Raw genomic sequence first — 17,839 nt, 5'->3', positions numbered from 1 at the left:
AATTGCTTTGCTATAGTAACATAATTTTCTTGAATTAGATACATTATTAGTATTATTTGTTAATCCATCATAAATACCTTTGAGCAACCTCATACTTGTGCTACATGCATCATGCTCATCAGATAAACATGCAGGTAACACTATTAGTTTAGTGTTTTTAAAAACAGTGTAGCATTAGAGCATGTATTCCATAGGTGTCAGGGGCTACAGGCTCTATGGTTTTCCATGGAACTTTGCATGTAAGCCATAAGCAAAATTGTGCAGAGCAGATAAACTGTGTTTCTGCCATCCTGTACCACACTCTATTCAAACCTCTATCCTATCACTCCTGCTACACTCACTGGCCCGGATTATCTACCACCCTTCCTCTCTAAACTCTTCTCTCCCAGGGAAGCCAAAGTCAGCAAGGTATGAGACAGAAATTCCAAGAAAGAAGAAATATTTGTGGCAAGTAGGATTCAAGAAAAGCTTCGCCAATGAAGTAATATTTGAACTGGCCTTTGAATAATAGGTCAGATTTAGACACGGAGAAATATTGTGTACAATTCTGGCAGGGGGTGGAGGTTGCTGAGGTAGGGAGGGGATAGGACTGGTGGGAATGGGGTGGAGAAGAACATTTCAGACTAAAGTCACAGCATGTGCAGGGGCTTGGAGGTGGGAGTACATGAGGGAATACTGACTCACTTAATTGTCTTGAGCCTACGGGTATGTGAAAAGGATTAGTAAAAAGGAAATAGTGTCAGTGTAGGCTGGGATCTTTAATAGTAGCTAATGCATAATGACTTTTCTTAGTTGGTCAGAATAAACTTTAATTTACAAATATGAAAATGTGGTGCAAGAAATGTGGCGTATCAGTTCATTTCCACTGACAGCATTTGCAGATTTTAATCTGACCATATACCCACAACTGCCAACCCTTTGGTGCTGCTCCCTTGCTCTTTTCTATAATGGAGTCCTGTTCTTTGATTGGCAGGAACATAGCGGTATTTGCATTCTTAAGCCATACCAAAAAGTGCAAAGCAAACACTATGGACCTGGCATCCTCTCTTTGTCTCCGCATGGACTGTGGCTCACAACAATAGCTAAAGGTGGAATTCTGTGTATCCGAGATGTTCACACTTTGGTAAACAATCTTTTTTTTTAAATCTTGGGGATGTTTATCTTAATCTCATGTAAGGAACAAAAGCCCTTAGGGAAGGAATTGTACTTCTTTCTTAAGTGAATTAACTCATAACTTATTCACCACTGGCGGTAGTATTGACTTCAACATTTTACCAGTGTTTTTATGTGCTGAGGGTTTGAGTCTCCAAGGGAGGAAACATCAACCAGTAGACCGTTCTCTGCATATAATAAGCATGAGACCCAGACACTGTAGATGAGCTTCAGCCCACCTCCATCACCACTTAGTTGTGTGTCTAGGAGACTCACTGAACTTCAGTGAGCTTCAGATGCTCATTTGTAAAATTCGGAGAACCTTCCATGCCCTCANTTGTGGGGATGAGCACTGAGTGTTATGTGGAAACTAATTTGACAATAAACTATTAAAAAAAAAACTAAATAAATTACTACACTTAAAAAAAAAAAAAGAGAGCCAGTAAGAGGGTGTATGCAAAAATGCTTTGGAAATAGTGAATTGCTCTGCAAACCTAGGGATTATTACCCCTATCTCCCTGGCCTCTAGGGACCTGGGCTGGTTGCTACTGCCCCCTACCCAACTCTCCAAGTGATGCTGGAAGAGCAGTAGGGAGAGTTCTCCTTCATCCCTTGCAGACCAACCTCAACATCACCAATATTGCTGCCATTTTCTGATTTGTATCGAGAAAGTGAAAATATTTTCATCTTCCAAAAATGTGTAGGTTTCTTTTCTAGGTTTTGAGACCAGGTCGTACTGGTTTTCAGTATACTTTAGTGAGGTCAGTGATTCTTACCCAGGGTTTTTCCTCACACACCTGAAGCCTTGCAACCACCTACAAACCCGGTAAACCGGGCCCTGGTGTGCACATCCCGCTCTCCTCACTCATCTGTGTAAGAAAGCATATTTGGAATACAGTTGGACAAAACTGATACTATTATTGTACAGGAAAAGTCTTGAATCCTTTACAGATTATGTTGAAGTGGACTATTTGCAAACTTTGCTATATTGTCTCTTATTCAAATGTTTTAAAGTTTATTTATTTATTTTGAGAGAGAGAGAGAGAGAGAGAACGAGTACACGTGTAGGGGAGGGGTAGAGAGAGAATCCCAAGCAGCCTCCACACTGTCAGAGCATGGAGCCTGATGCAGGACTTGAACTTACAAACTGTGAGATCATGACCTGAGCTGAAATCAAGAGTCAGATGCTTAACCAACTGAGCCACCCAGGCATCCCTCAAGTGATTTATAACATGCTACAGTTGATGGTGCCATGACATGGCAAGACAACAAAGTTCTTCTAGGTGATTCTGTGCAAAGCACCTCATACATGAGGTTATTCATGGCAGCACTGTTTGTAAAAGCAACCTAATAACAATCAATAGAGGACTGGATAAATAATTGTATATAAACAATACATCAAGAAAACATGGAATGTTATGCAGAATGAGAAAATCTTTATGCCACAGTATGGAAAAAACCTCAAGGTCTATGGTCAGAAGGAAAAGCAAGGTACATAATATAATAATGTATTATGCTACAGTTTATGTTAAAAATTATAATTACATAAAAATTTGCTCCTATGCACTAAAAGACATCTGAAAGGATATTAAAAGTATTAATTACACTGGCTTTGGAGGTGGTTGGGGAATGGAGACAGAAAGGACATTTCACAGCATTGGTTTTGAATTTTGAAACATTTGAATATATTGCCTATTCAAAAAGTTAAAATTTAAAAAAAGACCATGGTTGAGAACCAGTGTGACATATAAATTCCAGTTTTTAGTCAAAGAGCTTAAACTGTTGCCCTGTGTACCAAATCAGTGATGTGTTTTGTGTGGGTTCTACTTGAACTGGTTTAGCATCCTCCATGTGGGGCATGGTACCCTCCATTCTTCACAGTGCCTATTACCCTCTCTCAACAACTCATTACGTGTAAATGAAACTTACCTGACTCTTGAAGGCATCTGAATCTGACATTTCTGCTTGCTCAAGTCTCCTTCCCTAACTTTGAAGCTTTCAGCAATTTGCCTCTGTGTGTCTGGTTTTCCTATTATAAATTGGTGATAACAATCCCTCTCCTTCCATTCTACACAAATGAGAAATCAATATTGGTGAATGTGTTTTGAACTAGGGATTTTCAGTACTATGTATTACTAAGAGGCTACTTCCACGCCAAATAAAATGCTGTGAACAAATAGAAACAGATTTACCCACAAGTGAAAGTGCGTGTAACCCCCTTTAGAAAAACTACGTGGTGGAATTGCATTTGTAATTTCTGCACTTTGTTCCTATTAAGGAAACGTTTGCTCGAAGCCGGAGTCATTCTCACCAGGGGCATGGGATTCAATCAGCGAGAATTTCAATTGATGGAAAAAACATTCTAGTGAATGGGAGAGATGACGGCACCCTAGTTTACCTCAGATGGAGGTATGTACAGTATACAATAAGCAACTTCATATGGTTTAGTGTTTAAAATGAAGATTTTGTTATTATTACAAATATACAGCAAGACCACCATAACAAGAGACAGTTGCCATTGAAAAGATTATTATACCCACAGTTCCCAAGAGGAAGAGGTTTGCAAGCTCTGTGGCGGGACCACATGGGGAAGCCCCTGGGTGGGTCAGGAGGCAGAGGGAACAAAGGAAACGTGGGCAAGAGCCTCTTTTGATTTTCATGGGAAGGAGCAGACAGGTTTTGCTAGTTTGGATAATTTCAGCAGGTTCTGGGGCATGGGGGCTGGCCCTGGTTGTCTGGTACTTGGTCCAGGGGTGAATAGGGCAGGGAAATAGTAACCCTGAGTTGGAAGTGTGGGCTCTGGATTGGGTAGTTTGCATTTTAAAGGTGGCTCCACTGGCTAGTACTGGAAGGGCCAAAGCCCCAGATGTCAAAGCATCAAAATACAAAAAATAACAAGACAGAGTTAGTACATATGAGATGATTAGTCTTCCCTTTCATAACACCCGTTGGAGGAGTTCAAGGAATGAGGATAATTCTGAAGAGTCCGTAATTTTAAAAACTCCTCTTCATCCCTTAAAAACCTGACATAGCTACGTATGTGTGTTTGCACACATGTAGATATACTTCTCTAGTTAGACTTAGTTTAGACAATATTAATTTGGATTTTGCTTAGATTAAAATTAAAGTTCTAAATAAAATATTACTCAAGCATGTATATGATGACCAGGGGATAGAAAGCCTGGAAGTGACAGCCTAGACTTTATATATTGCCTTGGTTGATCTTTCAATGGATAGAACTAGTCAATGTGCAATTTATTTTTACAAAAACAGTATCTTATGGTGCCTCCTGCCATTAAAACAGTAACAATACATGGCCTTTCCCCAGTGACATTGTGAAAATGTTAAATATATGTAAATGTTAAATAAAGGTAAATGAAAATTTTATATAATTATTTTAATAATTGTGGTAGTCACTTATTTCAAAGACTCATTTGAACACTGCAACATCAGGGCCAGTTTATGCATGGCATCTGAATAAAATACTAATTTGTCTCTCATATGTAAGTCCTAATTAATATACCCTTTACAGTAAGTGAACGAACAGCATCTCAGGCAACAGCAAACAAGTGCTGGAGACCTCTTTATAGAAATAAGGACATTTCCACTCATGGGTAATTACATGGACTTCTGACTCAAAGCTGAGTTGGAAACTTTGGTCCAGGACTTACTAACTTTGACCTTTAGGCACATAATAACACCCTCTCTAAATTGTTTACAACACTGTTACTCGGGGGTGGGGGTGGGGTTCTGCAGCAACTGTAAGCTTGTTAGAAATGCTTATTTTTGGTCCTCACCCAGACTTTCTGAGTCATATTTCTGAAACGGAATCATCTGTTTTTAACAAACTCTCCTCCAGGCGATGGTGATGTGTGTAAGTTTGAGATGTATACTGAGTGGAAGTAATGCTTCCCTCAATGATGGGCGCAGGTATTGAGGACTAAAGGGGGACAATGTAATTATATACATGAAGCAGTGCAATGCCAAGTACATCCTAAGATGCTGCCAGAGAAGTGGCTCTTCTGTGCAGTGATGAAGGTGGGTGGGTACAGAGGACATGTAGGGACATGTGAGGAGAGGTCACCTCAGAGAGGTCAAGAGGCTATTCATGTCCCAGAGCACATGAAAGTGCTGTCCTCTAAGTAGAGCTCTAATAACTAGAGGGCACTGTGAAGAATTGGCCGCCATATTTCTTTGTGTAGAAATGATTAGGTATCTGGAAATAATGCTGCTAAATGTAAATTTTTAAAACTGTGATTTTGTAGCCTGTTTATTTTCTCTATTTTATTAATATAGGCGATTTGGAGGAAACTTAGCCAATGATATTCTTGAATATTGCCAGAAACTTTTAATGTCTCTGAGCAACACCATGGATAAGGAGAATGATCATTTAAGTATATTACAAAGAAAGTCCTTGAATTTGGGATCAACATCTGAACACACAGTTGAGTTTCAATATAGTGTTTGTCCTTTCCTCCCTCACTTCCTCCCTCTCTTCCTCTTCCTCCCCTTCCTTCCCTGCCTTCTACCCACCCACTCTTTCTTCCTTTCTAAATCAGATATCAGTTTTCAGTTTGTGGTTTTCCTTCAGCAGATATTTAATAATATTTCCCTTTATCCAGGTACCCCATGATTTTCAGTAAGAGCATGAACTACAGCTGAGACAAAATATTCAGCCTTTCTCAAAGCAGTATTTTCAAAGCAAATATTACATCTCAGATTTTATTTAAACCATAATACAATATCTGGGCTTGCCTGTGAAACAAATCTTACCCCTAATTCTGGTGCTTGATCAAACCAGTCTCTCTTTACTTTTATATTACATACGTTATTCTGGAAGTGTCTAGCCAGAGAACAACATTCATTCATTCTTTCATTCAATCACTTAAATATTTATAGAATGCCTACAAAGTGCCAGGCTGTGGGGGATATAGGCATGAACAAGAGAGTAACATTTTCTCTAATCATGGAGTTTACATTCTAATTAAGAGTTGGGTGTGAGCAGGGAGAGATAAGTACTCAAATAAGAAAATATTAGATAGTAACAAGACCTATTTGGCAAATAAAAATGCTAGTGTTTGGCTAGAGTAACCTCTCTAAGGAGCTGACTTGTAAGCTGAGATCTAAATTAAAAGAGGGTACAAAGGTGGGGTCAGGAGGGCAAGAATAGGGAAGAAGGGGAGCACGGATCTGCAATTACAGGAAGGAGGTGAAGAGGGATGTGGTAAATGTGTGACTTGTTTGATCATTTCTGTTCTCAGTGAAAAGTGTGGCTGATATAAGGACAAATTGGCAGGAATTAAATTAATAAAACATTACTGCTTGGGCAGGCAAAATTTTTTGGTATTATTTTAAAAAATGCAACAAGTGCACAGGGATCCAAAGCAATTATATGAAGTAGGGTGGGAGAAGAGGAATTTTAATTTTAAGAAATATCTGTCTTCTTCTAAGATAAATGAAGATACGAACCCAAGCATTGATTCATCACAAGAGGAATTAATCCTAGTTGATAATTCAAAGGAAATTCCCTGGATACAACAGAAAAACCAGGAGGTATTTATAAAACATGGAAGAGGTTTGAAAAAATGTGCCAAATAGACTAGTTTCCTATGAAAACCCATTGGGAAGTTAGGAAGTAGAGTGAGATATTACTAGGCAGAGCATTGTACCCTACAAGTGTGACTTTCCTGAAAGCAAACACCGTAAACTAGCCCAGTCTTTTAGATTAGGTTATTTTGAGTTTTAAGAAGTGTTCTTAAGCTAATATGAAACAGAAAAAAAAATGTCTACAGGAGCCAAACTGAAGAATAATCAGATACCTCATGTTGGGGTGAATGTTGAGGGACACTGCAAAGTTGATTTAAAGAAAAAGAGTGGTCCAGAAACAGGAGAAAGGACATGGTGGCTTCAGATGTGCAGGCAGGTGACAAAGGTAGTGGCTCGTGTCTGAATTTAGCTTGTTAGTCCCATTCAAGTTCCCCATAAAATAGCAAATTGGTTTCCTTTGTCAACTAGTCTGTATTTAATTTTTTTACTATTTATCTTCTTTCCATTGGCCTTATAAATGACATCAGTTGCAAGTTACTTTGATGGCCACTTACATAGTAGCAGTTGACTTAAGCAAGGGATTGCAGTGATGTTATTTCATGTACACTTTGTATCATTAGTCTTTAAATATTTTTTTATTTCTAGAGGCGTGCTATCTATGTATCTGTGTGTATATGTATCTACCTATCTGTCATATTTCTCTTGCCTGTCTAAGAGATATACTTGTTCCATTTCAGGCCATCAGAAGGGAAGTTAAACTGTTTTACAACAAAAGGAAAGAGATAAAAGCAGGAATCAAAGCAGTTGCTAAAACTGTAAGTGTTGTGATTTCATATACTAATACATTGGCCTCCCGTCTAAAGTTACTTTCTACATTTATTTTATCCAACACAGCATGAGGAGCTATACTCATTATTTCCTCCTCTGCCAGTAAGCTCAGTTTTCTGAGGTGCTTTTAACACGGTGAGATTTTTACCATACCACACTAGATATAAAACGGTGACTTTGGTTTTCTTCGTCTTCCTGAAATGCTGGGTCTTATTTGTTTTTTTAATACTTATTTTTATCAAAGTTACATGTTTATACTTTTAAAAATTAAATAATGAGTTATATAATAAAGCGTAATGTCTTTAAAGCAGCCCTTGCTCTAGTTGTTTTTACAAGGATTCCTGTACTCCTGAGGTACATGTTTTCAATTCTTTCAGCTTTTTTGTTTGGATATTTATCTCTATCTTTCTAAATAGTCTTTTTAATACTGCTATTTCTTGATATTTCTATTTTGACATTAACGGTGGGCCTCCTGGCATGGAAGAGTGGTATTTAGTTTCCTTTACATCCCCATCAGTACAGCAAACACATAAATCCATACTCCATATGCACACTATTATAGCTGTGTAAATGTTTTTCAAAGCTGAGCCACATGGTGTGTTGTGATTACATTTCCATTTTATAATTATAATTTTCCTGGAATTAATAATTGCTTTGTTTTAGTTTAAGTCTTTCTATGTACCTATTACCTATTCAGACTCTCAAAATGCTAAAAACTCTTCCTGATACAGTCAAATACCTGAGGTAAACAAGCTATCATGCTTTAGTTAGTTTGTTGTTTGTCTGTTTGTTTGTTTGTTTTTATGACCCGCGTTTCCATCTTCCAGCTCCACTCTAAGCACCTTGCCCCCCACACCTGGCAAATGGTCTAGGGAGCTTGTGTCCTAGGGACTTATCTTGTCCATTCTCCTGGGAAATCCTCTCACCTGCCCCCTGAGTGGGAGCCCCTCTTTCCAGGGCCCCATGTAGTTTTCTTTGTTTTCTTGATGTACATCTTCCGGTAGCTTCCTAAGCAGGACTACTGTGTTCTCCCATGTTTGAAGACATCATTTATCAGATAGCTGTGCTTCTGGCATGCCACTTAAATGTAATACTATATGAATGGTGCCTGCCCCCTAGAGTTGTACAAGAGCTTTGGCTCTGTTCTTCAGAAAGAGCATGTGAGAGGGACATTTTTAAGTCTTGGCTTTTCTTAAAATGTCTTTATCCTACTGTCAGTGCTCATTTGATAGCTTGCCTAGGGGTTCATAGATTTCCCCTCAGAATTTTGAAGGCTTGCCCCATCATCTTCTAGCTTTCACTGTTCACTTTAGTGATTCTCAATTCTGATTCTCAATTCTTTGTATGTAATCAGATTCTTGTCTCTGCAAACTTATAGGATGTTTTCTTTATCCCGGCTGTTAGGAAATTTCATAATTATGTGCATCAAAAGATTTGATGGATTTTCTTGGTGTGATGATGCAAATATACTCTCCACCCTTTTCTACCCTGTTCTCAGCCCCAAGAAGCTGGCCTGTGTGGATAGCATCAATGTACTGCCTTGCCTCTGGCTTCTGGTTAGGTGTAACCAGTGAGTGCCATCAGCAGGAGATCAGAGGGCAGGGCCTTTATTCCTCAGCGGCCTCTTCATGGTATCAGGAGTTGGCAGTGACAGCTAGGCCTTTCTCAAAGCTACCGATCTCTCCAGGTTCCAGTAACTACTCCCCACCCTTGCCCTTCTCACAGTGGAACCATGATAGCTTTCTGTGGTTGCCGGCCCGAGATGCTTTATCATGCCCAGCTGCTTTCCTTTACCCTGACAATACTTTTGTAAAAGTCCCTCTACCCAGTAATCCCAGGTGACTGTGTCATCTGTTTTGTACCCAGTTTGTGTGCTTTGTCTTTTCCATGTGCTAGGCATTGGTGAGCACTTTCAGTATAAAAATAAATAAAAATTAAAAAAAAAAACAACTTTGACTTTCAGTTCTGGGAAATGTCCTCAAGTTTTCTTTGGGAAATTCCTCTCCTTTGTTTCATTTTCCTGATTACTAATTGGGTCGCACATCTTTTCATAACTCTCAAAGACTTTGTAGTCCCTCTTCTGGGAATTCCCTGTTCATACCCTTTGCCTATTTTTCTGTTGAGTTGTTGGCCTTTTTCTTTTTGATTGTAGGAGTTCTTTATTTTTATTTTAACTTACATTTATTTATGATAATTAAGGTTAGTTAAACTGTGATAATAACTAAGCTCCAAAAATATAGTGGCATAGAGATTAGAAGGTTATTTCAGGTCATTAGCGGCTCAGGTCCGTGCAGTCATTCAGAGAGGCAGGTGGCAGAAATGCAGCTGTCTTCAACACAAAGTGTCCAAGGTCGCCTTGCTAGGTCTCACCACAGTTAGCTGGGAGGAGAAGGAGCACAGAGATACAAGGGAAAAATCGAGAGGCGGCTCTTATTAGTAGGTTGAACCACATGAAATCACAGTTTTACATGGCTCAACCTAATACACTACACACATTTTTTTGTCTTNGTGATGGACACTTAGGCTCTTTCCATGTTTTAGCTATTGTGGAGAGTTCTGCTATGAACATTGGGGTCTCAGTGTCTTAACTTTTATAATGTGCCTTTTGAAATGCAGAATTTAAAAATTATGATCCAAATTTATTGATATTTTATTTAGAGATTTTGTTTTGTGTTCTGATTTTAAAAGGTCTTCCAAACTATTTAATCTACTCCTTTATTTAATTTACTTCATGAATGGTATGAGGTATGGATCTTACTTTATTTTTTCAAATAAATAGCCCATTTTGCCAGGGCTTTTTACTGAATGTGCCACCCCTTCTGCACTGACTTGTGGAGCCGCCTCTATCAATCCCTTGATTCCGTGTATAGAGTATTGTTTCTGGACTTTATTCTGAAATTGAGTGTTGATTATTTCCCAAGCCAACTACAAACTATTTTGATAGCTATAGCTGTATAAAATAATTTTATACCTTGAAAGTAATTCTCTCTTTATTCTTTTAATTATTTTTTTCAATGTTTATTTATTTATTTTGAGAGAGAGAGCAGGCATTTGTGAATGAGTGGGGCAAGGGCAGAGAGAATCCTTTTTAATTTAAAAAAATTTTTATTTTATTTATTGAGAGAGAGAGAGTAGCAGAGAGAGAGGGAGAGAGAATCATAAGCACACTCCATGCTTTCATTGTGGAACCCAACATGGGGCTTGATCCTGTGATCAGAGATCATGATCTGAGCCCAAATCAAGAGTCGAAACTTAACTGACTGAGCCAACCAGGCACCCCTCTCCCTTTATACTTTTACAAAAGAAAGATGTTGGCCTTTTTATGCACACTTATTTTTCTATTTGAATTTTAAAATTGGTTTGTCGATCTCCATGAAAAACTCTGATTGGACTTTGATTGAGACTATATTGCTTATGTTTGATTTGGGTAAGAGTTTATTTACTATCTGAAAGTTTGTATATATACATAATTTAATGTTTATTTATTTTTGAGAGAGACAGTGTGAGTGGGGGAGGGGCAGAGAGAGAGGGAGACACAGAATCTGAAACATGGAGGCTGTTTTANAAGAGACTCCAGGCTCTGAGCTATCAGGACAGAGCCCAATGCAGGGCTTGAACTTGGGAACGGCGAGATCATGACGTTGCTCATGTAACGAGATCATCACGATGCTCAAGTAACTTAGCCACCAGGTGTCCCATAATTTATGAAAATTTATAATATAAATCTTATATGTAATATGTATTATATAAGTATAATATTTATATGTAAATAATATATATCTGTATTCAATTAAAAATTTTTTATTGAAGTTTTTTTTTTAGTTAGTTAAATACAGTGCAATATTGGTTTCAGGAGTAGAATTCAGTGATTTGTCACTTACATACNGGGGATGAGCACTGAGTGTTATGTGGAAACTAATTTGATAATAAACTATTTGTAAAAAAAAAAAAAAAAGAGTGTCTGTGGTTTGTTTCCCTCTCTTCTCTTTTTCTTCCCTTCCCATGTGTTCATCTGTTTTGTTTTCTCCCCTCCCAGAAATGCAATCTTTATTTATTTTTTTATATAATTTTATTTATTTATTTATTTACATCTAAGTTAGCATATGATGCAATTATGATTTCAGGAGTAGATTCCAGTGATTCATCCCTTATGTGTAACACCCAGTGCTCATCCCAACAAGTGTCTTCCTTAAAGCCCTTACCCATTTAGCCCATCCCCCACCTACAATTCCTCCAGCAACCCTCAGTTTTTTTTCTGTATTTAAGAGTCTCTTATGTTTTGCCCCCTTCCTTGTTTTTATATTATTTTTACTTCCCTTCCCTTATGTTCATCTGTTTTGCATCTTAAATTCCTCATATGAGTGAAGTCATATGATAATTTTCTTCTCTAATTTTGCTTAATATAATACACTCTAGTTCCATCAACATAGTTGCAAATGGCAAATTTCATTCTTTTTGATTACTGCGTAATACTCCACTGTATATATATGCCACATCATCTTTATCCATTCATCTGTTGATGGACATTTAGGCTCTTTCCGTACTTTGGCTATTGTCAGTAGTGCTGCTGTAAACATTGGGGTGCATGTGTCCCTTCGAAATAGAATACCTGTATCCTTTGGCTAAAAACCTAATAGTACAATTTCTGGGTTGTAGGATAGTTCTATTTTTCATTTTTTTAAAGAACCTCCACACTATTTTCCAGAATAGCTGCACCAATTTGCATTCCTACCAGCAGTGCAAAAGAGATCTTCTTTGTCCACATCTTCACCAACATCTTTTGTTGCCTGAATTGTTAATGTTAGCCATTCTGACAGGTGTGAGATGATATCTCAGGGTGGTTTTGATTTGTATTTCCCTAATGATGAGTAATGTTGAGCATTTTTTCATGTGTCAGTTGGCCATCTGGATGTCTTCTTTGGAGAAGTGTCTATTCATGTCTTTTGCCCATTGCTTCACTGGATTATTTGTTTTTTGGATGTTGAGTTTGATAAGTTCATTATAGATTTTGGATACTAACCCTTTATCTGATATGTCATTTCTAAATATCTTCTCCCATTCGATTGGTTGCCTTTTAGTTTTGCTGATTGTTTCCTTCACTGTGCAGAAGATTTTTATTTTGATGAGGTCCCAATAGTTCATTTTTGCTTTTGTTTCCCTTGCTTCCAGAGACGTGTTGAGTAAGAAGTTGCTGTGGCTGCGGTCAAAGAGGTTTTTGCCTACTTTATCCTCTAGGATTTTGATGGCTTCCTGTCTTATATTTAGGTCTTTCATCCATTTTGAGTTTATTTTGGTGTATAGTGTAGAATAGTGGTCCAGGTTCCTTTTTCTGTATATCACTATCCAGTTTTCTGAGCACCATTTGCTGAAGAAACTCATTATTCCATTGGATATTCTTTCCTGCTTTGTCAAAGATTAGTTAGCCATATGTTAGTGGGTCCATTTCTGGGTTCTCTCTTGTGTTCCATTGATCTGAATGTCTGTTTTTGTGCCAGTATACTGTCTTGATGATTACACTTTGTAATACATCTTGAAGTCTGGGATTGTGATGCCTCCAGCTTTGGTTTTCAGGATTGCTTTGGCTATTCCGGGTCTTTTTCTGGTTCCATACACATTTTAGGATTGTTTGTTCTACCTTTGTGAAGAACACTGGTGTCATTTTGATAGAGATTGCATTGAATATGTAGATTGCTTTGGGTAGTATCAACATTTTAACAATATTTGTTCTTCCAATCCATGAACATGGAATATTTTTCCATTTTGTTGTGTCTTCAATTTCTTTCATAAGCTTTCTATAGTTTTCAGTATAGGTTTTATTCCTAGGTATCTATGGGTTTTGGTGCAATTGTAAATGGGATTGATTCCTTGATTTCTCTTTCTGTTGCTTCATTATTGGTGTATAGGAATGCAACTGATTTCTTTGCATTGATTTTATATCCTGAGACTTTGCTGAATTCATGGATCAGTTCTAGCAGTTTTTTGGTGGCATCTTTTGGGTTTTCCATATACAGTATCATGTCGTCTGCGAAGAGTGAAAGTTTGACTTCCACCTGGCTGATTTGGATGCCTTTTATTCCTTTGCATTGTCTTATTGTTGAGGCAAGGACTTCCAATACTATGTTGAAAAACAGTGGTCAGAGTGAACATTCCTGTTGTGTTCCTGACTTTAAGGAGAAAGCTCTCAGTTTTTCCCCATTGAGGATGGTATTAGCAGTGGGTCTTTCATATATGGCTTTTATGATCTTGAGGTATGATCCTTCTATCCTTACTTTACTGAGGGTTTTTATCAAGCAACAATGCTATAGTTTGTCAGATGCTTTCTCTGCATCTCTTGAGAGGATCATGTGATTCTTGTCCTTTCTTTATTGATGTGATTTTGTGGATTGAACCAGCCCTGCACCACAGGAATAAATCCCACTTGATCATGGTGAATAATTCTTTTAATGTATTGTTGAATCCAGTTGGCTAGTATCTTGTTGAGGATTTTTGCACCCATGTTCATCATGGAATTTGGTCTGTAGTTCTCCTTTTTAGCGGGGTCTTTGTCTAGTTTTGGAATCAAGGTAATGCTGGCTTTATAGAATGAGTTTGTAAGTTTTCCTTCCATTTCTATTTTTTTGGAAAGGCTTCAAAAGAATAGTATTAAGTCTTTTTTAAATGTTTGGTAGGATTCCCTTGGAAAGCTATCCAGCCATAGACTCTTGTTTTTTGGGAGATTTTTGATTACTAATTCAATTTCTTTACTGGTTATAGGTCTGTTCAAATTTTCTATTTCTTCCTGTTTCAATTTTGGTAGTTTATATGTTTCTAGGAATTTGTCCATTTCTTCTAGATTGCCCAGTTTATTGGCATATAATTGCTAATAATATTCTATTATTACTGTTTGTATTTCTGCATTGTTGGTTGTGATCGCTCCTCTTTCATTCTTGATTTTATTTAGTTGGGTCCTTTCCTTTTGATCAAACTGGCTACGGGTTTATCAATTTTGTTAATTCTTTCAAAGAACCAGCTCCTGGTTTCATTGATCTACTCTACTGTTTTGTTTTTTTTTTTAATTTTGATAGCATTAATTCCTGCTCTAATCTTTATTACTTCCTGTCTTGTGCTGGTTTGGGGTTTTATTTGCTGTTCTTTTTCCAGCTCTTTAAGGTGTAAGGTTAGGTTGTGTATCTGAGACCTTTCTTCCTTCTTGAGGAAGGCCTAAAGATTGCTAGATTGATTATTGGATTGCTATATACTTGCCTCTTATGACCACCTTTGCTGCATCCCGGAGGTTTTGGGCTGTGGTGTTATCATTTTCATTGGCTTTCATGTACTTTTTAATTTCCTCTTTAACTTCTTGGTTAGCCCATTCATTCTTTCATAGGATGTTCTGTAGTCTACAAGTATTTGTTGTCTTTCCAAATTTTTTCCTGTGGTTGATTTTGTTTCATAGCGTTGTGGTCTTAAAATGTGCATACTTTTGATATCAATCTTTTTGTATTTGTTGAGGGCTTTTTTGTATCCCAGTATATGGTCTATTCTGGAGAATACTCCATGTGCACTCAGGAAGAACGTGTATTCTGCTGCTTTAGGATGAAATGCTCTGAATATATCTTTTAAGTCCATCCAGTCCAGTGTGTCTTCAAAGCCATTGTTTCCTTGTTGATTTTCTATTTAGATGATCTGTCCATTGCTGTAAGTGGGGTGTTGAAGTCCTCTATTATTATTGTATTATTATCAATGAGTTTCTTTATGTTTGTGATTGATTAATTTATATATTTGGGTGCTCTCACTTTTGGAGAATAAACATTTACAATTGTTAGATCTTCTTGGTGGGTAGATCTCATAATTATGATAAAATGCCCTTCTTCATCTCTTGTTATAATCTTTATTTTAAAATAGATTGTCTTATATAAGTATGGCTACTCTGGCTTTCTTTTGGTGACCATTAGTATGATAGATGATTTTCCATCCCCTTTTTTGTTGAATCTAATCAGAGTTCTCTGTGCTTTATGGATTTTGATATCTGTGTCTTTCTTGAGGTTAGGAAAATTTTCTGCTATGACTTGTTCACATAAACATTCTCCCACTTTTTCTCTCTCCTAATCTTCTAGGACCCCTATGATTCAGATGTTGTTCCTTTTAATGAGTCACTGAGTTCTCTAATTCTTATATCATGCTCTTTTGCCTTAATTTCCCTCTTTTTATTTCCTGCTTCATCATTGTCCATAAATTTGTCCTCTATATTGCAGATTCACTGCTCTGCTTTATCCTTCCTTGCCGCTGGGGCATTCATTCAAGATTGCATCTCAGTTACAGCATTTTTAATTTCATCCTGACTAGATTTTACTTCTTTTATCTCCACAGAAAGAGATTCTATGCTTTTTTCAACCCCAGCTAGTATTCTTATTATTGTGCTTTTAAATTCTGCTTCACACATCTTGCTTGTATCTGTGTTGATTAAGGCCCTGGCTGTCATTTCTTCCCATTCTTTCTTTTGGGGTGAATTCCTTTGTTTCATCATTTTTTTTTTAACATTTAAAGAGTTTTATTNGTAGTATTCCATGGTATAGATAAACCACATCTTCTTGATCCATTCATCTGTTGATGTTTCATCATTTTGAAGGAAGAAAAAGAATTAATAAAATAAATAAATAAAAATTTAAAAATTAAAAACATCACAAAAAAATAAAAGGATGCTAGATCATAGGTGTGTTTGGGTCTGGTTATTGAAAGAAGCTTGATAGAATGGAGAAAAAAAGGGAAGTAAAAGAAAAGGAAACATAGGAAAACGTTTGAAAGTTAAAGAAGTGAATACAATATAATAAAAAGAATTAAATGATGAAAGTAAAATAGAATTTAAAAATTTTACAGAAAAATAAAAAATATAGCAGAGTAAAATTAAAGAGAACTCTTTTTATAAAAATTAAAATTAAAATATTTTTTTTCTCTTTCTGTATTCAAGAATAAGAAAAGAAAAAGAATTGAATAGATGCACCAGTGAAAAGAATGAAATACGATTGAAATGACATCCAGTTTTCCCCCTAGAAGTCAAGCTATAATGCACTTTATAGTCTGTAAACTAGGCAGGCAGAGAGACTTATGGTATTCCTCAAGAGCATAGTTGGCCCAGTCAGATGGGGCTTGGTGTAATGGCTCCATTCTCCACTAGATGTCACTGCTTAGTTTACTGGGGTCGATCGTTGCTGTTGCAGTGTGTGTACACATGTATGCATATGCATAGGAGGGGTGAAAATGGTGCCACCCAGCTACTCTGTCTCTAGTACCAGAACTCTGTTCTCTCACCAAGGAGCAATCAAGCACCCCTCCTTTGTCTCCAGCTTCTGTCCACTCCCCACTTCTACAATGTCTGACCAAGCTGTCAGCCTGCCAGGCGGTACCTCCCTCATGAGTTTTATCTCAGATGGGGCTGTGTTTCCAAACCCCTCACATCTGAGGGCCCCACAGTTTTGGCCCTCTCAGACCCAATGGATGAGGGTCTCACCCAGCAGTGGTACGTTTGCATGACTGTGCTGCTGCAGATGCTCAGAGACTGCAGCTGGGTGCCAGCCTGCCCCAGAAAGAGTTTATTCAATCATGTTGCAGCAGTTTTTCAGGGATTATGGTAAATCACAACACACACCTGGTGCCAGGCTTCACCCTTAACATCCTTGTTCCAACACCACCTAACATGGCTGTTCTCCGGGGTCCACTGGGACCTTTGCCTGTAGGGAGGCCACACAGCCTCTACCAGTGTCTTCCCAGCAGGGGAACAGCCTCCCCACATGTAGCCCAAGGACCCTTTGGACCTCTTTGTCTGCTCCTGGGAATTTGCCCTTCCCACCTGAGCTCCACCACATATCAAGCTGTGGAGTTTTAGACTCTGCAATCCCATGTATTATTGGTATTTAACCCCTCTTCTTTCTCCTTTCTCCCTTTCTTGTTCAGTCCCTGCAGTGTTTCCACTCTTTCTCTTTTCTCTAGCTGCTTTCTGGGGGAATGCTTTTCCTGTACTCTCCCCCTGTGTCTCCATCCTCTCTCCACAAGCAAAAACAGCTCCCTACCCTCTGGCCTTCTTCATCTCTTGTTACAGGCTTTTTTTTTTTTTTTTAAATCTAGTTTGTTACAGGCCATTTGTAGCAAAGTGGGTGGAACTCAAGGGTATCATGCTAAGTGAAATAAGTCAGGCAGAGAAAGACAGATACCATATATTTTTACTCATATGTGGATCAGGAGAAACTTAACAGAGGACCATAGGGGAGGGGAAGGGGAAAAAAAGTAGTTATGGAGAGGGAGGGGGCAAACCATAAAAGACTCTTAAATACTGAGA

General features: G+C 37.8%; 1 protein-coding gene across 1 annotated transcript in view; it reads left to right on the top strand.

Annotated features, from left to right (window-relative positions):
- CFAP43 (cilia and flagella associated protein 43) overlaps window positions 1–17,839 on the top strand; it is a 105,676-nt gene that overhangs the window by 42,743 nt on the left and 45,094 nt on the right. Inside the window, exons 15-19 of the mRNA XM_077748466.1 lie at window positions 974–1,123; window positions 3,431–3,561; window positions 5,449–5,596; window positions 6,604–6,705; window positions 7,437–7,514. Of these exons, the coding sequence (XP_077604592.1) occupies window positions 974–1,123; window positions 3,431–3,561; window positions 5,449–5,596; window positions 6,604–6,705; window positions 7,437–7,514 (609 nt within the window). The remainder of the gene's footprint in view (window positions 1–973; window positions 1,124–3,430; window positions 3,562–5,448; window positions 5,597–6,603; window positions 6,706–7,436; window positions 7,515–17,839) is intronic.

This window comes from Crocuta crocuta, unplaced genomic scaffold (assembly GCF_008692635.1).
Source record: "Crocuta crocuta isolate KB4526 unplaced genomic scaffold, BGI_CrCroc_1.0 scaffold619, whole genome shotgun sequence".
NCBI lineage: Eukaryota > Metazoa > Chordata > Mammalia > Carnivora > Hyaenidae > Crocuta > Crocuta crocuta.
This window is presented reverse-complemented; position numbering and strand designations above follow the sequence as displayed.